The following is a 25,724-nucleotide window of genomic DNA, read 5'->3' on the forward strand; positions in this document are numbered from 1 at the left end:
ATAATCATAAGTATCATAAGATTAACTTTAGGAAAATTTCTGTACACATTTTATAAATGAGGCCCCAGAATTAAGAACCGCTGATTTAGAGGGAGTTTGGTGCACACCACTAATTCCGATAGCATGTGAAGGCAGTATGTTTCCCACAGAGGCCGTCCACATTTAAAATTCACCTCTGTATCCCCCCTCCCCCCATCTTGTTGGACGATTTGATTATACTAACCATTTTAGCACAACACAATCATGATAGCTGAAGTAAGTGGGCATAATATCAATCTTTATTTTATCCAAGTCAATATCTTTCACATATACATGATCAATTAGTGTATTATTTTCAGTTGTTGGTTTCTCAACAATTTGTGTGAAACCAGAATGTTGCATAAGATGATAAATACTTGAGTAATTGAAAAGGTTTTCATTGAAATCTCCTAGAATTATTTTCCCACCTGGTAAGCAGTTAATTTCATTAACTAAGTTAGTCAACTTCTCTTGAAACAAGGCAATGTTATATGATGGCGGTCTATATACAACTGCCACAGTTGTGTCCAGATGTTCTATCCTGCACATCATACATTCAATGTTCATGCATGGTAAATCCATTAGAGCAACTTTGACTTTTTCTTTGTGATATATTCCAACACCACCATGATTTTCCTCTTTTAGTTTAGCAAAAACATCCTCACTTGTGTCATATGCAGCACCACGTGTTTTTCCATGGAAATAGTACCCATCAAGACACACTTCATTCTCCACATTGTTTGGTTTCAACCATGTCTCTGTTACACATATCATATCTGCTTCAAAGTATCTGTTATCTTGGCGAATATCTAATATATGTGGGATTAATCCTTCAACATTGTGTAACATAATTTTGTATTTGAAACTTTCTGTTGTTTCACTTGGAAGAATAAATGGAGGCATATTCTGTAGTGCTTGCTCAATGTTATCTTTCGCAAAAATAACGTTTTCTTTGAAATCTTCAATGATGAGTCCATCAAGAGAGGTCACTCGACTTAATGCTACATACGCTTGTCCTGCAGCAAATATCTTTTTCATTGAAACAACAGCTTTGTCCACTGTTAGGCCTTGTACTTTATGAACTGTGCAAGCCCAAGCTAATCTGATAGGATACTGCCTTCTGACACCACCATCATTGGTTACTTTCTCTTCTTCAGGTTCAATTGGTGTTGCTTTTTCCAGTCCAGGTTTTAAACACGGATGTTTGGCTCTTGCTTCTTTACCAACTTGCTCATTGTCAAATTCAATATATATTTTTGAGGGAAATGTTTCATTATCATCATAACAAAATTCTTTAATTGTGCCAAAAATACCATTCACAAGACCATCTGAAACATTAATATTTTTTATAAGCATTATTCGAGCATCAATAGCTAATTCAAGGGATTTTTCTAAACAGCTGTTATGAACTCTGAAATGATGCCCATCTTTTTCTTCCATTCGGCCAGTTTTAGCATTTCTGTCAAAGTCTTGTGCTTTTACAGTAACTGTGTCTGAGCATAATTTATGCAGCATATGTATGTTGTGTACATCAACTTCACTGTTTGTTGCATAAATGTGGATATCTGTACTATCATCACCATCACCTGTTTCACATTTTTTAAGCATAGCAATGTCATCTTCACGCATTGGTTCATCCTTTTTACGTAGTCTTAAACGACTTAGTAATTCAGCAAATTCTTTGTCCTTCTGCCTCATGATCTCTGTGAGTTCAACAAAGCTAAAGTGAGTTTCCCAAAGATTCACACTGTTGACTGGTTCAGTATAAAGTGGTTTTCCTTTGACAGGAGAAAGTTGATAAAAATCTCCGACTGCTATTACTGAGACTTTTCCAAATGCTGAATAATCTCCTGTTTGTTTGATTTGTCTCAATCTGCCATGAATATATGCCAAAAGTTTATGATCAACCATTGAAATTTCATCAATTATTAATATTTGCAGCTTTCCAAATTTTGCTCTCAAGGAATTAATTTTTTCATCTCCAAGTGGCTGATATGGCAATGTAGCATTCGTTCCAATAGAGAAAGTTGAATGTATAGTTTTTGCACTAATGTTAAAGGCACTGACACCGGTCGGAGCTGTTAAGAGCACATGTGTCTCATCTGGGTTTTCTGATAACTTTGATAGAATGCGAGAGGTTTCATAATACATAGCTTTAATCAACACTGACTTTCCAACTCCTCCAGGCCCAGATATGAACACATGAAATGGATCTGGGTTTTCACCTTGTACTTTTGCAAGACACCACTGCCGCACTTTATAAAAGATTTGTGACTGTTTCTCATTCAAAGAACGCAGCAAACACATTGCATCTTTCTTTGTCATAGCACAAGGATTCTTTTCTAATGTGAAACCATGAACATTTGGTAATAGATCAGGAATGACATCATCACCTTCCTCTGTTTCTATTGGTTGTTCTTTTCTAGTATCTAGACATTCTAAACGCTCAAGTTCTGCTTCTGGACAGATTTGGGCCCAAGCGTCTTCCATCGGTCCATGTTGTTCTAAGTCATCTTGAGCTTTTTGTATACTGTCTGCTTCTTTTTCAAATTTTGACCTGTTTGTGTCCACTATGATTTTCACTGACTCAAGTTCATCATTATACAATGCTACAAATCCAGTCTCATAAAATTCCTGATATGTAGTGAAATTTGGTGGTTTCAGTTGACTTTGCAAAAAATGAGGCAAAAATAACTCCAAAATACTTTGATAATAATTTTCAGGATTTTTAGTTGGTGAAAAACGAGCATATCGTACGACTGCAAAATCTGTACGAGTTCTTTTTCTCACAAACCCCATGTCATTTTCCAGTTTTACTCGGTCTGAGCATGACTTTTCAGATTTGGACAGAACTCTGTATTCTGATGCAAAGGACGCTAAACACATTCCTGTAAATTCTTGAGTTTGTGGGCGAGCTCTGTATCTATCTGTGATGCTTTTCATCCATATTTCATCATTGTCAGTTTCTTCCTTTTCAGCCTTTTTATTTATGATATTTAAAGGTAAAGTCATTTTAACTGTATTTATACCAGTTGGAATAAAGACCACTTTCCTCGATCCTTCTTTTAATCTCATATTAGTCAAACGATAAACGCTCTCTTGGGCAGACACTTCTCTATTGTGGAGGAAAACACTTCCAAGTTTTCTTAAAGCTTGTTTTGCATCCATATTGCCATCCTTGTGTGCTTCTTTCTGTGCATTTGCCAGCAGCAATCCCATTTCTCTCTCTGCTTTGGAAATGTATGAAACTATATACACTATGCAAGAATAAGCATCAACAACAAACTGTATGTCCATGTTTGCATTCCAGCATCGCAAAAGATCTTCATTATACTGATTTACCCACACATCACTTGGTTTCCTTTTTAGCACAACATTTGTTTTCTTTGTCATTTTGTTATAAGCGCATTCAAATATCTCTTGATTTATACCAATAGATGCAAACAAAGAGTCAACAGAGTCAAAGACAGCATCAGTGTTCAGCAAACATTCTCTTACTTTTTTCATTATAGATTCAGCTAATTCTTTTGATATCTCTTTAGAATAGTTTACTCTTTTGTCTTTACTTTCACATTGTACATCATCTGTTGTTTTTTCATTCTTATCTGTTTGTCTGTTTCTTGAAATGAAAGTATTTTTGCTAGGTGGACGTGGAAAGTTAAATCTACATGTAGTACCTTTCTTTCTACACGTTTTTGCATGTCTTTTGCTGTGCTGTTGGACAGTGCTCACAATTTCATGCATTTCTGTTTCATCTTCAGGTGGCATTTCACAAGTGACATAACGATCAACAAACGCTACAACTTCATCATCGTCCTCTCTGTCCACTTGAGGTGCATTCTCAACCCAAAACAGACAATGTGTGTGAGGTGATCCACGTTGTTGAAATTCAATTCGATAGAAATAATCTATTATTTTTCCAATGGGTTGAGCTGGTGACATAATCACATCTTTCAGAAAACAGTGGAATCGATGATCAAACATTCTGGCAGCAGTTACTGGGTTTCGTTTCAGCATCCCACATCTGTCAGACCAATCCAGTTCATCAATAGGAGTTTGACAACCCTCTTGTTTCACAATACACTGCAATAATTCTGGCCATCTCAAATCAGCTGAGGAAAATGAGCAAAACCATGTTGGGATCCCAAGTTGCCTTACCATTGCAAACAAATCCTTCTGAACAGCTTGCCAAAAAACAGGACTGCCTCTCACTGGCCTTAAAAACTTGTAACCCTCATCATAATTTAAAATCATTTGAAGTGAATCTTTGTTTGTCAGCATTTCTGAGGTAATTTTTCTTTTGTTGCTTGAATCATAGCCTTTCCTCAAAGCAATCGATACATTAGACATAATTTGATTGAGCTCAGACAAATATTGTCCATAAAAGATGTAATCGAGGTTTTGTGCAAAACGTCCATCTGCATTTAAAATTCTGTTGTTTAAATATCTAGACAGTGTTAATTTCTCAGGTCTTGAATCATGAAATGTACCTTTTCCTTTTGGGAACAGAACTGGAAAACATTTGGCTTCATTAGTTTCATCCATTAACATTCTCACTGGATTATTTCCTTCTGCTGGTGCAAGTGACATAATTCCATCAAAGTGTTGATCTAAAACCTCTTGAGCAATGTCCACTGGCTGCAAACATGAATCCATAAACAAACCATGCTGCTGCCGATCATGAAGTGTTTCATCACTCATCTCATTATCATTGTCAATGTTTTGCTCTTCATTAATACGCATATCCTCACAATTGTCCAAATCCATATCATTGTTTTCGGTTTTATCAGTCATTTCCTCTTCTGTTTTACCCAGAGGATTAATCCAAGTCTTGTTAAACTCTACATCTGTATACCATTTGTTATTCTCCTTTAAATATGTCAATGCTGTTTTAATTTTATCACTATTAACAAATTTATACTCATAATGCCCTTTATATGTCAGTTTTCTCTTAAGCTTTATTGGTATCATAAAATCATTTTCTGATCTTGGTAAAACATTCACTACTTCTGAAACATTAGATGGAATGCACACGACAGGGCCACAAATTCCATTCTGTCCTCCTCGTGGCAAAGCCAGCATCTTCATGAATGGAATATTCATTCCTATTAGATGTTGCTCAAGAGAGTTTAAAGAACTCAGTTCAGTGGGAATAGGATCCAAACTTAGATTATTTGCTACACTTTCAGCTGGCATTTTACCTTCATAGATTTTTGTATCACATGTGTGACAAATCCATAAAGATGCAGCAGGACTGTTCTTATAGACACAGTTTTCTCTACAGTCTTTATTACACTCATGCAGATATTTTAGTGTAATACATTTTTCTGCCATACATCCAGCATGGATTGATTTTTGAAGGTATTTATTTATATTGCACTTTTTTACCTGCATTTTAAAGCAGCAACGATGACATACTGAACAAACATATTCAGGACCTGTAGATATCTTTTGTTTAAACTGTTCAATTACATAGTCTATCTCTTTCATTTTTAGCTGTGATTCATACTGTCTTGCAGCATTTCTCATTTTTATATTATTGACAAAAGCAATGTCAGTTTTATATTTCTGAACATTGTAATTTATAACCATCTCTTTGTGTGTTTTATTTGCATTATATTTTTGAATGCTCATCTTCTTGACCGACTCTCTGTGTTCTGTGTCTTCATTATATTTTTGAATGCTCATCTTTTTGACCGACTCTCTGTGTTCTGTGTCTTCATTATATTTTTGAATACTCATCTTTTTGACCGACTCTCTGTGTTCTGTGTTTTCATTATATTTTTGAATACTCATCTTTTTAACAGTCTCCCTGTGTGCTATATTTTCATCATACTTTTGAATACTCAACTGTTTGACAGTGTCTTTATGTGCTTTGTCTGTATGGTACTTTTGGATGCTGTATTGTTTTACAGCCTCACAATGTAAATCATTCATTCTGTATTTATCTGTGCTGTATTTGCGTATTTCTTCTTGATGCCATTTGTTTACCTTGTACTTTGTAGTACTGCATTTAATTTTTGTCTCTTTATAACTTTCATTCTCATCATATCTTTGCTTAGTTTCAATTTTTTTCTTTTCTTTAAAATCATGATCACGACTATATTGCAGTCTCTGCTTATAAAGCTTACGAGGGTCTGAGCTAGCTTTTAAATGTATATTATAGGTTGAACCTTGAGAAGATGCTTTACAAAAGCAAGCACATGTGTTGTTGTTGGTTTTTACACATACAACCACTTCATAATGACAGCTATTCACATGCTTCAAATAAATTCCCTTGTCTTGATAATTCTGTCTATTAGATGAGACGTTTGAAGATTTATATTTAAGCCATTTCTCTCGAGTATATGTAAAAATGTCTACACCAATTAAATCACTGGCTGCTTGTATTTCCATCTCTGTCGCCCAAGTTCCAACATATTTCATTCTTGATTTGGCAATGTACTCTGGTACAGAGCTGTATCCTTGTCTGAGATTCTGTACATACTTTTCTTCATTCGCCAGTATGTGTGTAACTACAGCTCGTCTCACTTTTCTGTGTTCTTCTTCACTTCCACTTACAGCGAAAGCTACTGATCTAAAAAAGCAATTACCATCGGCCAAAATACTTTTTGTTTCACAAGGTTCAGCCATTTCAGTAATCTCATTTGAATTATTGTCTTCTTTTATGATGTTTACGATGTTCAGCTTTAAGCAAACATTCTTTTGTTGCTGTAATGTCAATGGACTAAACTTTAAAGAAACATTGACAGTTTCTGAAACAAATTCAACATCACCTGAATTTTCTTTTGTTGGGTATAAAGAAGGCGTTTCTGTTTTCTGTTCTACACACGTTTCATTCCCAGATATCTTATCTGTGTTTGTGACAGAAGTCAAAGATTGACTGCAGCCAACATCAGCTTCCATTTCTGACACAGCTTTGCAGTGTAAATCATTTGACTTGTATTTGTTCACACTTTTCTTCACTTTTCCTTTATGCTGTTCATTTTTCTTGTATTTTTTATTGATGGATTTCATAATTGAAATGTAAGTTTCATCCTCATGTAATCTTTTCTTTGCCTTCATTTGTTTTTCTTCTTTGAACTCTGTACTATTGCTGCAGTCAAGTTTCTCACTAGAATCCTCAAGTGACTTTAAAGACACATTTGATGCATCAGACAGTGAATGTTGAGATGGTGATTTACAAAATAATACACAGTTACCATCCTTGCTATTTCCACATACAACAACTTCATAATGGCAGCTGTTTACATATTTCAAATATATGCCACTGTCTTGACAACCATGTGCATTAAAGGAAGCATTTGAAGATGAAAATCTAAACCATTTCTCTTGACTGTATGTAAATATGTCTATGCCAATTAAATCACTGGCTGCTTGTATTTCCATCTCTGTTGCCCGATTTCCAACGAATTTCATTCTTGTTTTGGCAATGTAGTCTGGTACAGAGCTGTATCCTTGTTTGAGATACTGTAGGTACTTTTCTTCATTCTGCAGAATGTGTGTAACTACAGCTCGTCTCACTTTTCGGTGTTCTCGTTCCGTTCCACTTACAGCAAAGGCTAATGCTCTAAAAAAAGAGTTTCCATCTGCAACAGTCTTGTTCGTTTCACAAGGCTCAACCACTTCAACAGTCTCAGGTGGATTGTACTCAGATGGTTTTACAATGTTTGCAATGTTTAACTTTAAGCAAACACCCTTTTGTTGCTCAAATGTTAATGGACTAAACCGTAAAGAAACACTAGCAGTTTGTGAAAGGAATGTAACATCACCTGCATTTTCATTAGTTGGGTATGTCGTTTTCATTGTCTGTTGTGCACAAGTTTCTTTCACAGATGTTTTGTCCATGAAATCATTCAGAAATTGACTGCACCCAACATCAACTTTCACGTCCGACTTCTCACCTTCACTCTCACTTACTGCTGGACCAGCGTTCTCGATCACTTGCCAGAATGGCCGTTTTTCTCCAGTCATAACCGCGTTGACCCCAGTTACCTCAAACTCCTGGTAACGTGCATTTATAGACGCGGCAAGTTTCCGGAAATGAACAATCAGCGAGTGCAAGTTACGATGGTAAACCACTACACTCTTACCGTCAGCTACACATCTGCCATCACCTCGTCTTGAATGTGGATCAATCACTGCATACCAGGAACCTTCTCTGACAGCTGTACATATGGTTAGCTTAATATTCACTAAAACAGTATCAAACCTCTGGAATGCTCGATTTACTGCTTCATCAAATGACATCGCATACCCCTGTAGTTCCCCATCATATTTATTGACACCAAACAATCCAGTCAATGCTTCACCATAGTTTATTGAAAACCGACAATCTTTCAGTGTGTGTGTGTCTGGTAGCTCATGAACAGCTATGAAGCCGGATTCAGGATCGTTGATTTTCCCTGCGTCTCTCATGGCACTGTACAGGTCATCTCCATGGATCAGAACAGCATTCAGGTCATTTCTCGTCCACTGCAACACATTTTTCATCTTACTCATCAAAATTGCAGTTAAACAGTTTGCACCACATTGACTTCCCCTATTCCGACCAAAACGGTAATCTCCTTGATGGAAAGAGCCACTGATGTACGATTTCTGTGGACACAAATCAGAAACAGCTTTCATGGTCATGTTAACAGTACTATTATGATCCGTGTTTTTAGCATCATTGTTTAGACCACTTGTTAGACCGCTTGTTAGACCACTTGTTCGACCACTTGTTTGACCACTTGTTTGACCACTTGTTTGACCACTTGTTTGACCACTTGTTAGACCACTTGTTTGACCACTTGTTTGACCACTTGTTTGACCACTTGTTAGACCACTTGTTAGACCACTTGTTTGACCACTTGTTTGACCACTTGTTAGCCCAAGGTTATGACCACGGTTATGACCACGGTAATGACCACTGTTATGACCCAGTTTTATATCCCCGTTGTGATGTACACAACGTTCTGTTACTTCTGCCAATTTTTTAAGAGGTGGCAGAGCCTCTTCAGGATCAGCAGCCATCCGGTCTGCCATCCTCTTCTTTGCGGCCTGGGAGCGCCGGGCTTGCTTTGTGCGAGGCATCTGTACACACAAAAACATAAAAACAAATTAAATTACACATTATTGCATCACAATTCACAAACAGTACAATAAAGAATAAAAAATAACATGCATTAAAATATAAATTAGTGTTTGTTCACATTAAAACAAGGTCTTCTATTAATTACGATAATTTTGCTGTTTAATTTAAAATGTATCAGCTTATAATACCAACACAGAACTAAATTAATTTTACACATATGTAACAAAGATAATATCATTAATCTACATAGTAAATGTGCTAGTAAATAAACTTTGTGTTTTAGAGAACATAATGTGAGTACACTAATACCATAATCAGCAATGCTCTGAATCCCCAGAAATAACCGTATATCTGAAACACTTCTAAAAGCAACCAGATTGCATGACCCTGTTTTACCAGTAGATTTCAGTAGAACCAAGTTTTTTCATTTTATTTACATCTTTATAACAGTTAAGACCTTTATCCTCTTATTAGATTTTAAATACATTTCCCCAATTTTCTTTTATTGACAAAACACACATCCTGCCCGGAAAAATATATAGAGTGAATATATCTATGATATACATTATATGAGTTATAAAGCAAAAGTTTATATCTCTAAATTAAAAATGAAGATAACAATAAAGAAAAAAATGTTGTTAACAGATAAGACAAATGTTCTCCAAAGACAAACATTAGTTTTCCTAATTTACATTTTCATTCAATTGCATGCTATTGTTCTTTTATAGTTGCTACTCTCTTAAAAACAAATGTAATTACATGGTGACTTTTAAACCTAAATTTAATGTCCAACAACAGATATTTCAGCAAAATTTATATTTTTGCTCTGAATTTTAACTCTTTGTCTGTAATAGACTTGGTCGGTGTGTCATGTTATAGCTGGGTGGAGTTGACGTGGGGGAAAACAATCCTTTTCCCCTGACTGGAAAAGCGTTGTGTTAACCCAGTATAGCCTACGTAGAATCAGTTCTGAAACATGGAAAAACTGAACCTTACTGTCCGGACAGTATCTGTGACAGGACAAATGAAACAACAGGATTGCCAGATATGTCATTTTCTCGTTAAAATATATGGTGCTCCTCCAAACATCACATGACAATAGCTTACTTCATTCAAAGACTGGGTGATGTATGAAGTGGTTTATTCAGTGTTCAGAGTATGTATTCATCAAATAAAATTACCATATAACAGTATTGTGCTATGAAATAGATATACATTGCACATGGCATATAAAAAAAAAAAAAAGTACGTTTGTTTATGCTAGAATATAAACGTGTCAATAAATGGCTCCGCACGATCCTAGCTTAGGAATAGGGTCTTATCTAGTGAACTTAAATCATTTACAAAAAAAAAAATTATATACTATATATAAATCACATTATCAGGAAATTTTCATTTTGAGGTGAACTAATCCTTTAACATTGTTAATGCATTAGTTAACCTAGAAATCATTTTTCTTCATGTTTTGATCAGCTTAGATCATGCAAGTTTACAGCAGAAGCTCACTCTGTTTCCTCTGTTATTTTCTCCACAGAAATGCGTTATTTAGAGCTGTAATTTGACAACTGACTGAAGCTCTCCGTGCATTCACAACTTTATCCAAATGTATCCTTATACTATACACTATTGACTGTTATCACTAAATTTTATAAAAAAAAGTAACATCTTACCTCAAAATCAAGTTTCTCAGTATTCTGCAAAAAAAAAAAAAAACAACAATTTGATTAAAACAAAAGCATTACATTTTACAAAAATATTATATATTTTATATATTGTACGCTCAGAATGCACAACTGGTTTCATAGTGTCCACATGACTCTATGGCACATCGTTTTACATCATACCAATTTACAAATTTAAGCGATTTTAAACTATAATGTACTCGCAAGTTCTCAGAGACAGTCTTCAGTCAATGACCACTCAACCAAAGAGAACACAGTGTATTTCACACATTTTTTTTCTCTGTAGTCTCGAACTGACTACTAGATTTTTTATATCGACTACTAGATTTTTTATTTTTTCACAATACAAGCAAATTACAAAAAAATACAACAAAAATTACCTTACTTTCAGTATCAGTTAATATAACAATAGAATGAAAGTCTTAATAGAATTGTAATCTGTGCATGCATGAATTAAATATACATTGATATTTATTTCAACTACTTAAGTGCCAAGAGCAGCAACTTTTTTACTTTATCTCAAGGACATAAACTACAGAAAGAGTATTAAGGAACTGACACTTTTAAAACCTCATGCACAGATCTAATTCGGAATCATGAGCTGATTATGATCATTACGAGCACTAACATTTTAACACCAAGCATATACCGCAGTGTATATTATACCATGGTTTAAATTTTAACGATTGACAATTTTATGTGCTTACCAATAAATTCTGCCTGTGGTTTAAAAATACCATAGTAAAACAACTAGCCTAACAAAATATACATTCAAACATTAATAAAGATAAGTAAACACTCAATAATTAAAAGAGAATAAATAAAAAATTACCAATTGCAAATATAGATAAAACTGAACAAATATATGATTGAAATAAACAGTGTTTTAAGATTTTCAGGTATTCAGGTACAAAAAGCTGTAATTCAAGTGTAAAATAACAGTACAGTTTTTATAAATAAGGTACAAAAACAGTTACAAAAGTTATTTAGTCAAGAACGAGTGAATTTTCTCTTTGTCCTTTGAATACTGTTATTATAGAGACAGCCGCTCCTGTCACTTTAAGACTTGGCCAATACGCCTGTAGCACTGAAGACACAGCGCGAGCCGTCTCGCGCTCACGTACTTCACATGTAGATAGACTACATCATAGAAAACAGCTCTAGTTTGAGTTTAATATCAATTTTACAAATCACATTTTCTGTGACTGCGCTTCAATGTGCATAGAAAACAGCGCACGAGTTGAAATATTTAAAATATCTTTTTCTGTCAGCGAGCTGTGGATGTGTACACAGCAGACAGCACAAAAAAACGCTTTCGGCAGCACAAAAAAGTCGTCTTGCACTTTTATTGTATAAACTCATATTGAAATGCTCACAAAGGAAACGATAAGAGGAATCGAAATTTGAACTAATAAAAATTAACTAATTTAACTTAACTTTTAAACTAATAAGAACAACCACAACACCAAACATGTTTCAACAATAACTTATTTCTTGTTCTAATCAAAATGCTGGCCAGATGAATAAGAATAATTTATCACTATAACAAAACGCTGTCTTTATACAATTAATCACAAAATACAACCACAAAATATTCAAAAAGACAAAAAGACAACTTAAACTGGCCTAAAAACGTTAAATATGATACAGATTATTAAGATTACACAAAGAACAACCACACCGCATGTCTTACCTTACCAGAAAGTAGAGAAAATGGCTTCCTTTCCGGTAAAAAACGGAACAATACAACATGCGCCCTCTAGTGGATGGCAAAAAAGTCAAAATGCTCAAGTTTTCTGGGATGTGCAGTTTTAAGGGGCAAGAAAATGCCATTAGCGTAGATTAAAACCCATTACACCTATGAAATGTCGTCATAATGAGTGTACATACATATATATATATATATATATATATATATATATGTGTATATATGTGTATATATATATATATATATATATATATATATATATATATAAATGTATATAATATATATATATATATATATATATATATATATATATATATATATATATATATATATATTGGATGGGTTTATTGTCTCTTAAAGTGACCACGCCTAATTTAGCTATATAGCTGCTGTAATGTTAATCCAAGAAAATGAAAGAAAGAAAAATCGTTTTTAGTTTAGTTTTAACAAGAATTAATGCACAGTCAAACCAGCAATTATTCAGACACCAAATATATATTTTTCTATATTTTTTTTACTAGTAGGTGCAGAACACTATAATACATTTATGCAGGTGAGTATAACAAAATAAAGTGAACTGTGACATATTATACCCAAAAATTCTTCATACAGTTATTGAATTATTATAATAATTAGATTGTAAAATAGATTGTATTATTATAATAATAATATTGATAATGATAATAATAATAAAATTGGGACCAAAAATTATTCAGCACAATATAAAAAAAAAAAAAAAATCTATAACTATTAGTTCTTCTGAATGACAATCCTACCTGCCCATTCTGGTGTGTTGGGCTCATGACTGGAGCTTGGGAACGTTACTGGTCCTTGCTATTCACTGTTAGCAGCAAACTGCAAAAATAATAATAAAAAAACAGCAAAAATAATACTAAAAAAATAATATTTTAACCCAGTGCCATGACAACAACGGCCCTCGCTGCCAATAAAACATATAGGCCCACCCCAAACTTCAGAATGCTTAATATCTTTGATGGCTAAACAAATAGCCCTACATCAAATGTATAGTAGGCTACCTTTCTTGAATTTACATTGGAAAAAATTTAAATAAAATTAGTAAAAATAATTTATTCTTAAATAGTCTACATAACCTGTGAAACAATTTAATGTTTATTTAAACTTCAATCGTAAAATGATGCAAAACAAATTCAAACTAACGTAGTCTTAATGTGATAGGCTACATTTTGTGTACAAAAACTACTAACTGGTTTTCAACCAATCACAAACAAGCAGTTGAATACGCCCATCTCAATTTAAAAAATACAAATATAAAACCCACTATTTTCAAATATAGCTACAGCTGCACTCAAGACATCCACGGAAGTAAGCAGAAGTAAAATAAAACTTCTTCAGAAATTTCAAGAAAAATGGAAAAGAAGACAGACGTCAGCGAGAATGACCCAATAGTCGGGTACTTTCATGCAGTCTCTCCGATAAAAACATTTTAAAAAATACGCGTTATTTCAATGCTAAAGTCCAAACAGCAAGACAGGAATACCACCAAGCCGTATTTTTTCACTCCAGAAAAATACATCAGCATTGTTACAGATCAAAAGAACAAAACTCCCATCAAACTGAACAATGCAAGAAAAACAATTGGTGAGTACAACTTACAGTTATGTTTAAAAACACAGTGTTCTTTGAGTAAATGCAATTTATAACCACTAGATGGCAGCGGAAGACCACTAATGGGCTCATTCAGCTAAGTTAAACAGTACTGTTCAAAGGTTTCATGAATTCATGCCAAAATATTAATAAATTAACTGTTATATCATTTTAAATCTCATCGAGTCAATGTTTTCCATTTTGTTCATACAGTTATATCAGTTTTTACAATTTTTCAACATTATGATTATAGTTTAACCTGAAAATGACATCTAAACTCTTACAAACAGAAGACTTGCAATAAGTTTATTGTCACCTATCACTTATGTCAAATACCTATATCTGCAACAAAATGTGTGTCCATGTATATGTGTGTCTTTGTGTGTGTGTGTCTGTGCATATACTTATAGAGTATTAATATATTAGTCTAATCATTTACTTTCAGTGTGTGTGTGTGTGTGTGTCTGTTACCCTGTTCTCCATTTTGGATGTGTTTAACTGTCATCCGTACATCCAGGTTGGCCGAAACCACCTCAGAGGCCTTAATGTGCTTGAACCCCGGTAAACGCTGCTTGCAGCTTTAATTAGGGGTTCAAGCACGCAGTGCTGAAACCCTATTGTATTTGTTAGGATTTTTATTATTATTATTATTATTATTATTATTATTATTATTATTATTATTCTTCCGCCGTAAAACTGAACGTGCAGCCCAAACCGTAAGGCCTAGAGAGCTGAAATTTGGACAGATCGTAGAGCTCAATTTGGGGAGAACGTATCAAAGTCTCAGCCCAATCGGCCTAACGGGGGCGCTACAGCGCAAAAAACTAAAATTTTTGACATTTTTGGCCGTAAATCGTATACCGTTAGCCGTAGACTCAAAAACATGGCATTGTTGCAATCCTTGGGTTAGCCCGAACAAAAGTGCACGGCGCCTTTTTGGGGTCTACGACGCACCGTTTTCTCGCAAAATCGAGCTATATCCAAAACCTACTTTTGCGAACTAGTCCTAGGATTTTCAACCAATCAAAACCAAACCACTTCATAAATATTCCCTGGACACTCAATATCAATAATTATCAAAAAAAAGTGGAAATTTCAATTCATACGCGAAACAGTACGCCAAAAAGCGTCTATGCTAACGTTAGCCAAATGCTATTTTGACTATAACTCTTGAACGGAATGAGATATCTTCACCAAACTCGGTATACATATGTATGAGCTCAATCTTTGGTCAAATAAAAAAAATTGCGCATCTCTGCCACTTGGGGGCGCTATAAGATAGAAAAAACACATAAATTGCTATAACTAGGCAACCGTTGGCTCAATCGACTTGAAAATCGGTATGCAGTGTCTTGGTCTGAAGGGGCACAAGTACCTATGAGGACATTTGCATATCTCAAAAAACATGGCCGCCATTGGCCAAACAAATTTAAGCACCTATTTGAAAGGGTTAACGGATGTTGATCGGAACGAAACTCGCTGGGTACGTTCGACTCATGAACCTTGAGGTCTGTAAGAATTTTGAAAGAAATCGGCCACTAGTTGGCGCTAACGAGTTTTATGGCTCTGTAATCACGTGGTGTTTCACATATCAACACAATATGCATATCATTTGATAGATCTCCTCGTAATGCACAACTTTGCCTCAAGAACCATTGCTGTCAATCAAATCGTTCAATCGTTATTCACAAATATGTTAAAAACCTACTTTTGCGAACTAGTCCTAGGTTTTTTGCCCGATCGGAACCAAACCACTGCAGTAATATTCTGTGGACTCTCTAGACCAATAATTATTAAAAAAATGTTGAATTTTGTCCTTTGGTTAGCTGTAACGGGGTAATTTAGAAAAAGGGGTGTGGCCAAACATACCCCAAAGCCTATAAAACCTAAAGGAAAACTCAAAACTTTATGAAACTCAGTGAAATCATGTAACAGGTGACTCTTAACAAGCATGCAAAGTTTCATGGAGATCAGACCATAGGTGGCGCTATAACAGTAGAAAAGGTCTCAAAACACAAGATTTATATGGTAAATGGCCTCAAATTGTTTGAAAATGTTCATATATTCACTCAAAAACACTAAATCTTCATATCATATGATAAATCTCCTCATTCTGAACAACTTTGCCTCTGGGACCAATGTTGTCAATAAAGCTGTTAATTAAATATTCAAGATTATTTTAAAAAGTTACTTTGGCATACTTGTGATACGATTTAAGCTGAAAATCAATAAAACCACTGAAGTACAATTCTCTAGACTCTGAAGGTCAATAATTATCAAAAACATGTTGAACAATTGCATTTGGACAACTATAAACCAGTAATTTTATAGTATGTTCTTTTCATAGTGTACACAAAGGCCTATAAATACAAACAGAAAGCCCACACATTATCAAAACTGTGTAAAACAATGCATAATTTCATTCTAAACAAGCATGCAAAATTTAAGAGAGATTGGGCAAAAAAAAAACAAAAAAAAACACTATAACAGTTATGTTTAAAAACAGTGTTGCTTGAGTAAATGCAATTTATAACCTCTAGATGGCAGTGGAAGACCACTAATGGGCTCATTCAGTTAAGTTGAACAGTACTGTTGAAAGGATTCATGAATTCATCCCAAAACATTAAAAATGTAACTGTTATAACATTTTAAATCTCACTGAGTCAATGTTTTCCATTTTGTTCTTACAGATATATCAGTTTTTACTATTTTGCCACATTGTGATTACAGTTTAACCTGAAAATGACATCTAAACTCTTAAAAAGAGAAGACTTGCAATAAGTTTATTGTCACCTATCACTTATTTCAAATACCTATATCTGCAACAAAATGTTTGTGCATGTATATGTGTGTCTTTCTGTGTGTGTGTGTGTGTGTGTGTGTGTGTGTGCATATGCTTATAGAGTATACATATATTAGTCTAATCACTTACTTTCAATGTGTGTGTCTGTCTGTTAGCCTGTTCTCCATTTTGGATGTGTTTAAATGTCATCCATGCATCCAGGTTGGCTCAGACCACCTCAGAGGCCTTAATGTGCTTGAACCCCGGTAAATGCTGCTTGCAGCTTTAATTATTATTATTATTATTATTCTCCACTCAAACTGTTCGTGCAGCCCAAACCGTAAGTCCTAGAAAGCTGAAATTTGGTCAGAATGTAGTAGTCCGGCCTTCTTGTCAGATACCGAGTCTCGACCCAATCGGCCTAACGGGGGCGCTACAGCGCAAAAAACTAAAATTTTTGACATTTTTGGCCGTAAATCGTAAACCGTTAGCCGTAGACTCAAAAACATGGCATTGTTGCAATCCTTGGGTTAGCCCGAACAAAAGTGCACGGCGCCTTTTTGGGGTCTACGACGCACCGTTTTCTCGCAAAATCGAGCTATATCCGAAACCTACTTTTGCGAACTAGTCCTAGGATTTTCAACCAATCAGAACCAAACCACTTCATAAATATTCCCTGGACACTCAATATCAATAATTATCAAAAAAAAGTTGAAATTTCAATTCTTACGCGAAACAGTACACCAAAAAGCGTCTATGCTAACGTTAGCCAAATGCTATTTTGACTATAACTCTTGAACGGAATGAGATATCTTCACCAAACTCGGTACACATATGTATGAGCTCAATCTTTGGTCAAATCAAAAAAATTGCGCATCTCTGCCACTTGGGGGCGCTATAAGATAGAAAAAACACATAAATTGCTATAACTAGGCAACCGTTGGCTCGATCGACTTGAAAATCGGTATGCAGTGTCTTGGTCTGAAGGGGCACAAGTACCTATGAGGACATTTGCATATCTCAAAAAACATGGCCGCCATTGGCCAAACAAATTTAAGCACCTATTTGAAAGGGTTAACGGATGTTGATCGGAACGAAACTCGCTGGGTACGTTCGACTCATGAACCTTAAGGTCTGTAAGAATTTTGAAAGAAATCGGCCACTAGTTGGCGCTAACGAGTTTTATGGCTCTGTAATCACGTGGTGTTTCACATATCAACACAATATGCATATCATTTGATAGATCTCCTCGTAATGCACAACTTTGCCTCAAGAACCATTGCTGTCAATCAAATCGTTCAATTGTTATTCACAAATATGTTAAAAACCTACTTTTGCGAACTAGTCCTAGGTTTTTTGCCCGATCGGAACCAAACCACTGCAGTAATATTCTGTGGACTCTCTAGATCAATAATTATTAAAAAAATGTTGAATTTTGTCCTTTGGTTAGCTGTAACCGGGTAATTTAGAAAAAGGGGTGTGGCCAAACATACCCCAAAGCCTATAAAACCTAAAGGAAAACTCAAAACTGTATGAAACTCAGTGAAATCATGTATCAGGTGACTCTTAACAAGCATGCAAAGTTTCATGGAGATCAGACCATAGGTGGCGCTATAACAGTAGAAAAGGTCTCAAAACACAAGATTTATATGGTAAATGGCCCCAAATTGTTTGAAAATGCTCATATATTCACTCAAAAACACTAAATCTTCATATCATATGATAGATCTCCTCATTCTGAACAACTTTGCCTCTGGGACCAATGTTGTCAATAAAGCTGTTAATTAAATATTCAAGATTATTTTAAAAAGTTACTTTGGCATACTTGTGATACGGTTTAAGATGAAAATCAATAAAACCACTGAAGTACAATTCTGTAGACTCTGAAGGTCAATAATTATCAAAAACATGTTGAACAATTGCATTTGGACAACTATAACCAGTAATTTTATAATATGTTCTTTTCATAGTGTACACAAAGGCCTATTAATACAAACAGAAAGCCCACACATTATCAAAACTGTGTAAAACAATGCATAATTTCATTCTAAACAAGCATGCAAAATTTAAGAGAGATTGGGCAAAAAAAAAAAAAAAACACTATAACAGTTATGTTTAAAAACAGTGTTGCTTGAGTAAATGCAATTTATAACCTCTAGATGGCAGTGGAAGACCACTAATGGGCTCATTCAGTTAAGTTGAACAGTACTGTTGAAAGGATTCATGAATTCATCCCAAAACATTAAAAATGTAACTGTTATAACATTTTAAATCTCATTGAGTCAATGTTTTCCATTTTGTTCTTACAGATATATCAGTTTTTACTATTTTGCCACATTGTGATTACAGTTTAACCTGAAAATGACATCTAAACTCTTAAAAAGAGAAGACTTGCAATAAGTTTATTGTCACCTATCACTTATTTCAAATACCTATATCTGCAACAAAATGTTTGTGCATGTATATGTGTGTCTTTCTGTGTGTGTGTGTGTGTGTGTGTGTGCATATGCTTATAGAGTATACATATATTAGTCTAATCATTTACTTTCAGTGTGTGTGTCTGTCTGTTACCCTGTTCTCCATTTTGGATGTGTTTAAATGTCATCCATGCATCCAGGTTGGCTCAGACCACCTCAGAGGCCTTAATGTGCTTGAACCCCGGTAAATGCTGCTTGCAGCTTTAATTAGGGGTTCAAGCACGCAGTGCTGAAACCCTCTTGTAATTGTTAGGATTTTTATTATTATTATTATTCTTCTGCCCTAGAACTGAACGTGCAGCCCAAACCGTAAGGCCTAGAGAGCTGAAATTTGGACAGATCGTAGAGCTCATTTTGGGGAGAACTTATCAAAGTCTCAGCCCAATCGGCCATACAGGGGCGCTACAGCGCAAAAAACAAAAATTTTGGACATTTTTGGCCGCAGATCGTAAACCGTTAGCCGTAGACTCAAAAACAAGGCATCGTTGCAATCCTTGGGTTAGTCCGAACAAAAGTGCACAGCTGCATTTTTTGCTCTACGACGCACCGTTTTCTCGCAAAATCGAGCTATATCCGAAACCTACTTTTGCGAACTAGTCCTAGGATTTTTAACCAATCGGAATCAAACCACTTCAGAAATATTCCCTGGACACTCAATATCAATAATTATCAAAAAAAAGTTGAAATTTCAATTCTTACGCGAAACAGTACACCAAAAAGCGTCTATGCTAACGTTAGCCAAATGCTATTTTGACTATAACTCTTGAACGGAATGAGATATCTTCACCAAACTTGGTACACATATGTATGAGGTCAATCTTTGGTCAAACAAATAAAAATTGCGCATCTCTGCCACTTGGGGGCGCAATAAGATAGAAAAAACACATAAATGGCTATAACTAGGCAACCGTTGGCTCGATCGACTTGAAAATTGGTATGCAGTGTCTTGGTCTGAAGGGGCACAAGTACCTATGAGGACATTTGCATATCTCAAAAAACATGGCCGCCATTGGCCAAACAATTTTAAGCACCTATTTGAAAGGGTTAACGGATGTTGATCGGAACGAAACTCGCTGGGTACGTTCGACTCATGAACCTTAAGGTCGGTAAGAATTTTGAAAGAAATCGGCCACTAGTTGGCGCTAACGAGTTTTATGGCTCTGTAATCACGTGGTGTTTCACATATCAACACAATATGCATATCATTTGATAGATCTCCTCATAATGCACAACTTTGCCTCAAGAACCATTGCTGTCAATCAAATCGTTCAATTGTTATTCACAAATATGTTAAAAACCTACTTTTGCGAACTAGTCCTAGATTTTTTGCCCGATCAGAACCAAACCACTGCAGTAATATTCTGTGAACTCTCTAGATCAATAATTATCAAAAAAATGTTGAATTTTGTCCTTTGGTTAGCTGTAAAGGGGTAATTTAGAAAAAGGGGTGTGGCCAAACATACCCCAAAGCCTATAAAACCTAAACGAAAACTCAAAACTTTATGAAACTAGGTGAAATCATATAACAGGTGACTCTCAACAAGGCTGCAAAGTTTCATGGAGATCGATCCATAGGTGGCGCTATAACAGTTGAAAAGGTCTCATAACACAAGATTTAGATGGTAAATGGCCTCAAATTGTTTGAAAATGCACATATATTCACTCAAAAACACTAAATCTTCACATCATATGATAGATCTCCTCATTCTGAAAAACTTTGCCTCTGGGACCAATTTTGTCAATAAATCTGTTAATTAAATATTCAAGATTATTTGAAAAAGGTACTTTGGCAAAGTATTCCAAGGCTTTAAGCTGAAAATCAATAAAACCACTGAAGTACAATTCTCTAGACTCTGAAGGTCAATAATTATCAAAAACATGTTGAACAATTGCATTTGGACAACTATAAACCAGTAATTTTATAATATGTTATTTGCATAGTGTACACAAAGGCCTATTAATACAAACAGAAAGCCCACAAATTATCAAAACTGTGTAAAATAATGCATAATTTCATTCTAAACGAGCATGCCATATTTAAGAGATATTGGGCAAAAAACACTAAGAGTTAAAAGGATTAACACATTGATGTATGAGAAATTGCCATTTATAACCACTAGATGGCAGCGGAAAACCACTAATGGGCTCATTCAGCTAACTTAAACTGTACAGTTGAAAGGATGTAATGCCTAAACAATACAAAAAACACTCTTACAACATTTCAAATCTCATTGAGTTAAAGTTTTCCATTTTGTTCATTCAGACATATCAGTTTTTAAAATTTTGCCACATTATGATTACAGTGAAACCTGAAAATGACATCTAAAATCTTAAAAACGAGTTTAATCATTTAATTTCAGTGTGTGTGTCTGTCTGTTAGCCTATTCTCCATTTTGGATGTGTTTAACGGCCATCCATATATGTCCAGGTTGGCTCTGACCACCTAAGAGGCCTTAAGTGCTTGAACCCCGTAAATGCTGCTTGCAGCTTTAATTATTATTATTATTATTATTATTATTATTCTTCCGCCTTAAAACTGAACGTGCAGCCCAAACCGTAAGGCCTAGAGAGCTGAAACTTGGTCAGATGGTAGTAGTCTTGCTCGCTACTCAGATACAAAGAACCGGCCCAATCGGCCTAACGGGGGCGCTACAGCGCAAAAAACAAAAATTTTGGACAATTTTGGCCGTAAAGTGTAAACCGTTAGCCATAGACTCAAAAACATGGCATTGTTGCAATCCTTGGGTTAGCCCGAACAAAAGTGCACGGCGCCTTTTTGGGGTCTACGACGCACCGTTTTCTCGCAAAATCGAGCTAAATCCGAAACCTACTTTTGCGAACTAGTCCTAGGATTTTCAACCAATCAGAACCAAACCACTTCATAAATATTCCCTGGACACTCAATATCAATAATTATCAAAAAAAAGTTGAAATTTCAATTCTTACGCGAAACAGTACACCAAAAAGCGTCTATGCTAACGTTAGCCAAATGCTATTTTAACTATTACTCTTGAACGGAATGAGATATCTTCACCAAACTCGGTATACATATGTATAAGCTCAATCTTTGGTCAAATCAAAAATATTGCGCATCTCTGCCACTTGGGGGCGCTATAAGATAGAAAAAACACATAAATGGCTATAACTAGGCAACTGTTGCCTCGATCGACTTGAAAATTGGTATGCAATGTCTCGGTCTGAAGGGGCACAAGTACATATGAGGACATTTGCATATCTAAAAAAAACATGGCCGCCATTGGCCAAACAATTTTAAGCACCTATTTGAAAGGGTTAACGGATGTTGATCGGAACGAAACTCGCTGGGTACGTTCGACTCATGAACCTTAAGGTCTGTAAGAATTTTGAAAGAAATCGGCCACTAGTTGGCGCTAACGAGTTTTATGGCTCTGTAATCACGTGGTGTTTCACATATCAACACAGTATGCATATCATTTGATAGATCTCCTCATAATGCACAACTTTGCCTCAAGAACCATTGCTGTCAATCAAATCATTCAATTGTTATTCACAAATATGTTAAAAACCTACTTTTGCGAACTAGTCCTAGGTTTTTTGTCCGATCGGAACCAAACCACTGCAGTAATATTCTGTGGACTCTCTAGATCAATAATTATTAAAAAAATGTTGAATTTTGTCCTTTGGTCAGCTGTAAAGGGGTAATTTAGAAAAAGGGGTGTGGCCAAACATACCCCAAAGCCTATAAAACCTTAACGAAAACTCAATACTTTATGAAACTCAGTGAAATCATGTAACAGATGACTCTTAACAAGCATGCAAAGTTTCATGGAGATCAGACCATAGGTGGCGCTATAACAGTAGAAAAGGTCTCAAAACACAAGATTTATATGGTAAATGGCCTCAAATTGTTTGTAAATGCTCATATATTCACTCAAAAACACTAAATCTTTATATCATTTGATAAATATCCTCATTCTGAACAACTTTGCCTCTGGGACCAACGTTGTCAATAAAGCTGTTAATTAAACATTCAAGATTATTTTAAAAAGGTACTTTGGCAAACTAGTGATCGGGTATAAGATGAAAATCAATAAAACCACTGAAGTACAATTCTCTAGACTCTGAAGGTCAATAATTATCAAAAACATGTTGAACAATTGCATTTAGACAACTATAAACCAGTAATTTTATATTATGTTATTTGCATAGTGTACACAAAGGCCTATTAATACAAACAGAAATCCCACAAATGATCAAAACTGTGTAAAATAATGCATGATTTCATTCTAAACAAGCATGCAAAATTTAAGAGAGATTGGGCAAAAATAAAAAAAATAACAACACTATAACAGTTATGTTTAGAAACACAGTGTTGTTTCAGTAAATGCAATTTATAACCACTAGATGGCAGCGGAAGACCACTAATGGGCTCATTCAGTTAAAATGAACAGTACTGTAGAAAGGATTCATGAATTCATGCCAAAACATTAATAAATTAACTGTTATAACATGTTACATCTTATTGAATCAATGTTTTCCATTTTGTTCATACAGACACATCATTTTTTACAATTTTGCCACATTGTGATTACAGTGAAACCTGAATGACATCTAAACTCTTAAAAACTAGTTTAATCATTTAATTTCAGTGTGTGTGTGTCTGTCTTTTGGATGTATTTAAATGTCATCCATACATCCTGGTTGGCCGAGACCACCCCAGAGGCACAAAGACCTATTAATACAAACAGAAATCCCACAAATTATCAAAACTGTGTAAAGTAATGCATAATTTCATTCTAAACAAGCATGCAACATTTAAGAGAGATAGGGCAAAAAAACCCAACAACAACACTTTAACAGTTATGTTTAAAAACACAGTGTTGTTTGAGTAAATGCAATTTATAACCACTAGATGGCAGCGGAAGACCACTAATGGGCTCTTTCAGCTAGTACTGTTTTTATGAATTCATGCCAAAACATTAATAAATTAACTGTTATAACATTTTGTATCTCATTGAATTGATGTTTTCCATTTTGTTCATACAGATGTATCAGTTTTAACAATTTTGCCACATTATGATTACAGTTTAATCTGAAAATGACATCTAAACTCTAAAAAAAGAGAAGACTTGCAATAAGCTTATTGTCACCTATCACTTTTTATCAAATACCTATATCTGCCACAAAATGTTTGTGCATGTATATGTGTATCTTTGTGTGTCTTTGTGTGTGTGTGTGTGTGTGTGTGTGTGCATATGCTTATAGAGTATACATATATTAGTCTAATCATTTACTTTCAGTGTGCGTGTCTGTCTGTTAGCCTGTTCTCCATTTTGGATGTGTTTAACTGTCATCCATACATCCAGGTTGGCTCTGACCACCTCAGAGGCCTTAATGTGCTTGAACCCCGGTAAAATGCTGCTTGCAGCTTTAATTATTATTATTATTTTATTAATAACGCAGGTTAAAATAAAAAAAAATAAATACGGGAGATTTACGGGAAAATACTAATACGGGAGGACGGCGGGAAAGAAGGGTAAAATACGTGACTTTCCCGGCCAAAACGGGATACTTGACAGGTCTGATAGATAATATGCAAAGATTTTATTAAAAAAACAGCGTCATAGCTATTAAACTATATCGTGTTATAGTTTTAAATCTGTATTGAGCTGTATTTTGGGAAGTCCCACAGTAATCAGGGTCGAGTCCCACTGTAAGGTCAACCCTGCCTGCTTTAAGTGTTTCAGAAAGATTAAAACTAGTTAGAAAATTAGAAAAGTACTCAAAAAGTAATCAGTTACATTAATAAAGTAACTGAAATAGTTACACTAGTTATTACATTTTAAATAGGGTGACTAACTTTTCATCCATTACATTTCCAAAGTAATCTTCCCAACACTGCTAACATGAATCCTCTGAGCTGCTGATGACAAGTAGCTGCAACAAGGCCATAAAAGTAATCATCACAACTACTATAGGTTTATTGACCTTATGGATTATTATTATTACTTATGGATTATCAAATAAATGGCAATGCTCATGAATGCCTGTATAGGTTATGGAAAGTCATGGAAAAGTCATGGAAATGATAAAAGAATAATCCTTCATAATATGCGTGACCCTGGAGCACAACACCAGCCATGAGTCACTGGGGGATATTTGTAGCAATAGCCAACAATACACTATATGGGTCAAAATTATATATAATATGATGCCAAACAATCATTAGGATATTAAATAAAGATCATGTTCCATGAAGATATTTTGTCAATTTAACCGTAAAGCAAAATTTATTTTTTGATTATTTTTATGCACAGCTGAGAGCTTCATTTGCACAACTTTAAAGGTGATTTTCTCAGTATTTTTAAGATGTATA

General features: G+C 34.9%; 1 protein-coding gene across 1 annotated transcript; it reads right to left on the reverse strand.

Annotated features, from left to right (window-relative positions):
* Positions 1 to 683: 683 nt before the first annotated feature.
* On the reverse strand, positions 684 to 12,498 carry LOC113120311 (uncharacterized; the record flags this gene model as incomplete). The annotated part of the gene is made up of 5 exons (XM_026290211.1): positions 12,470 to 12,498; positions 10,765 to 10,788; positions 7,892 to 9,093; positions 900 to 6,595; positions 684 to 776 (listed from the first exon to the last, which is right to left on the reverse strand). Coding segments are annotated over exons 3-5 (6,991 nt in total), but the record flags the coding sequence as incomplete, so codon positions are not given.
* Positions 12,499 to 25,724: the final 13,226 nt, after the last annotated feature.

This window comes from Carassius auratus, chromosome 19 (genome assembly GCF_003368295.1).
Source record: "Carassius auratus strain Wakin chromosome 19, ASM336829v1, whole genome shotgun sequence".
NCBI lineage: Eukaryota > Metazoa > Chordata > Actinopteri > Cypriniformes > Cyprinidae > Carassius > Carassius auratus.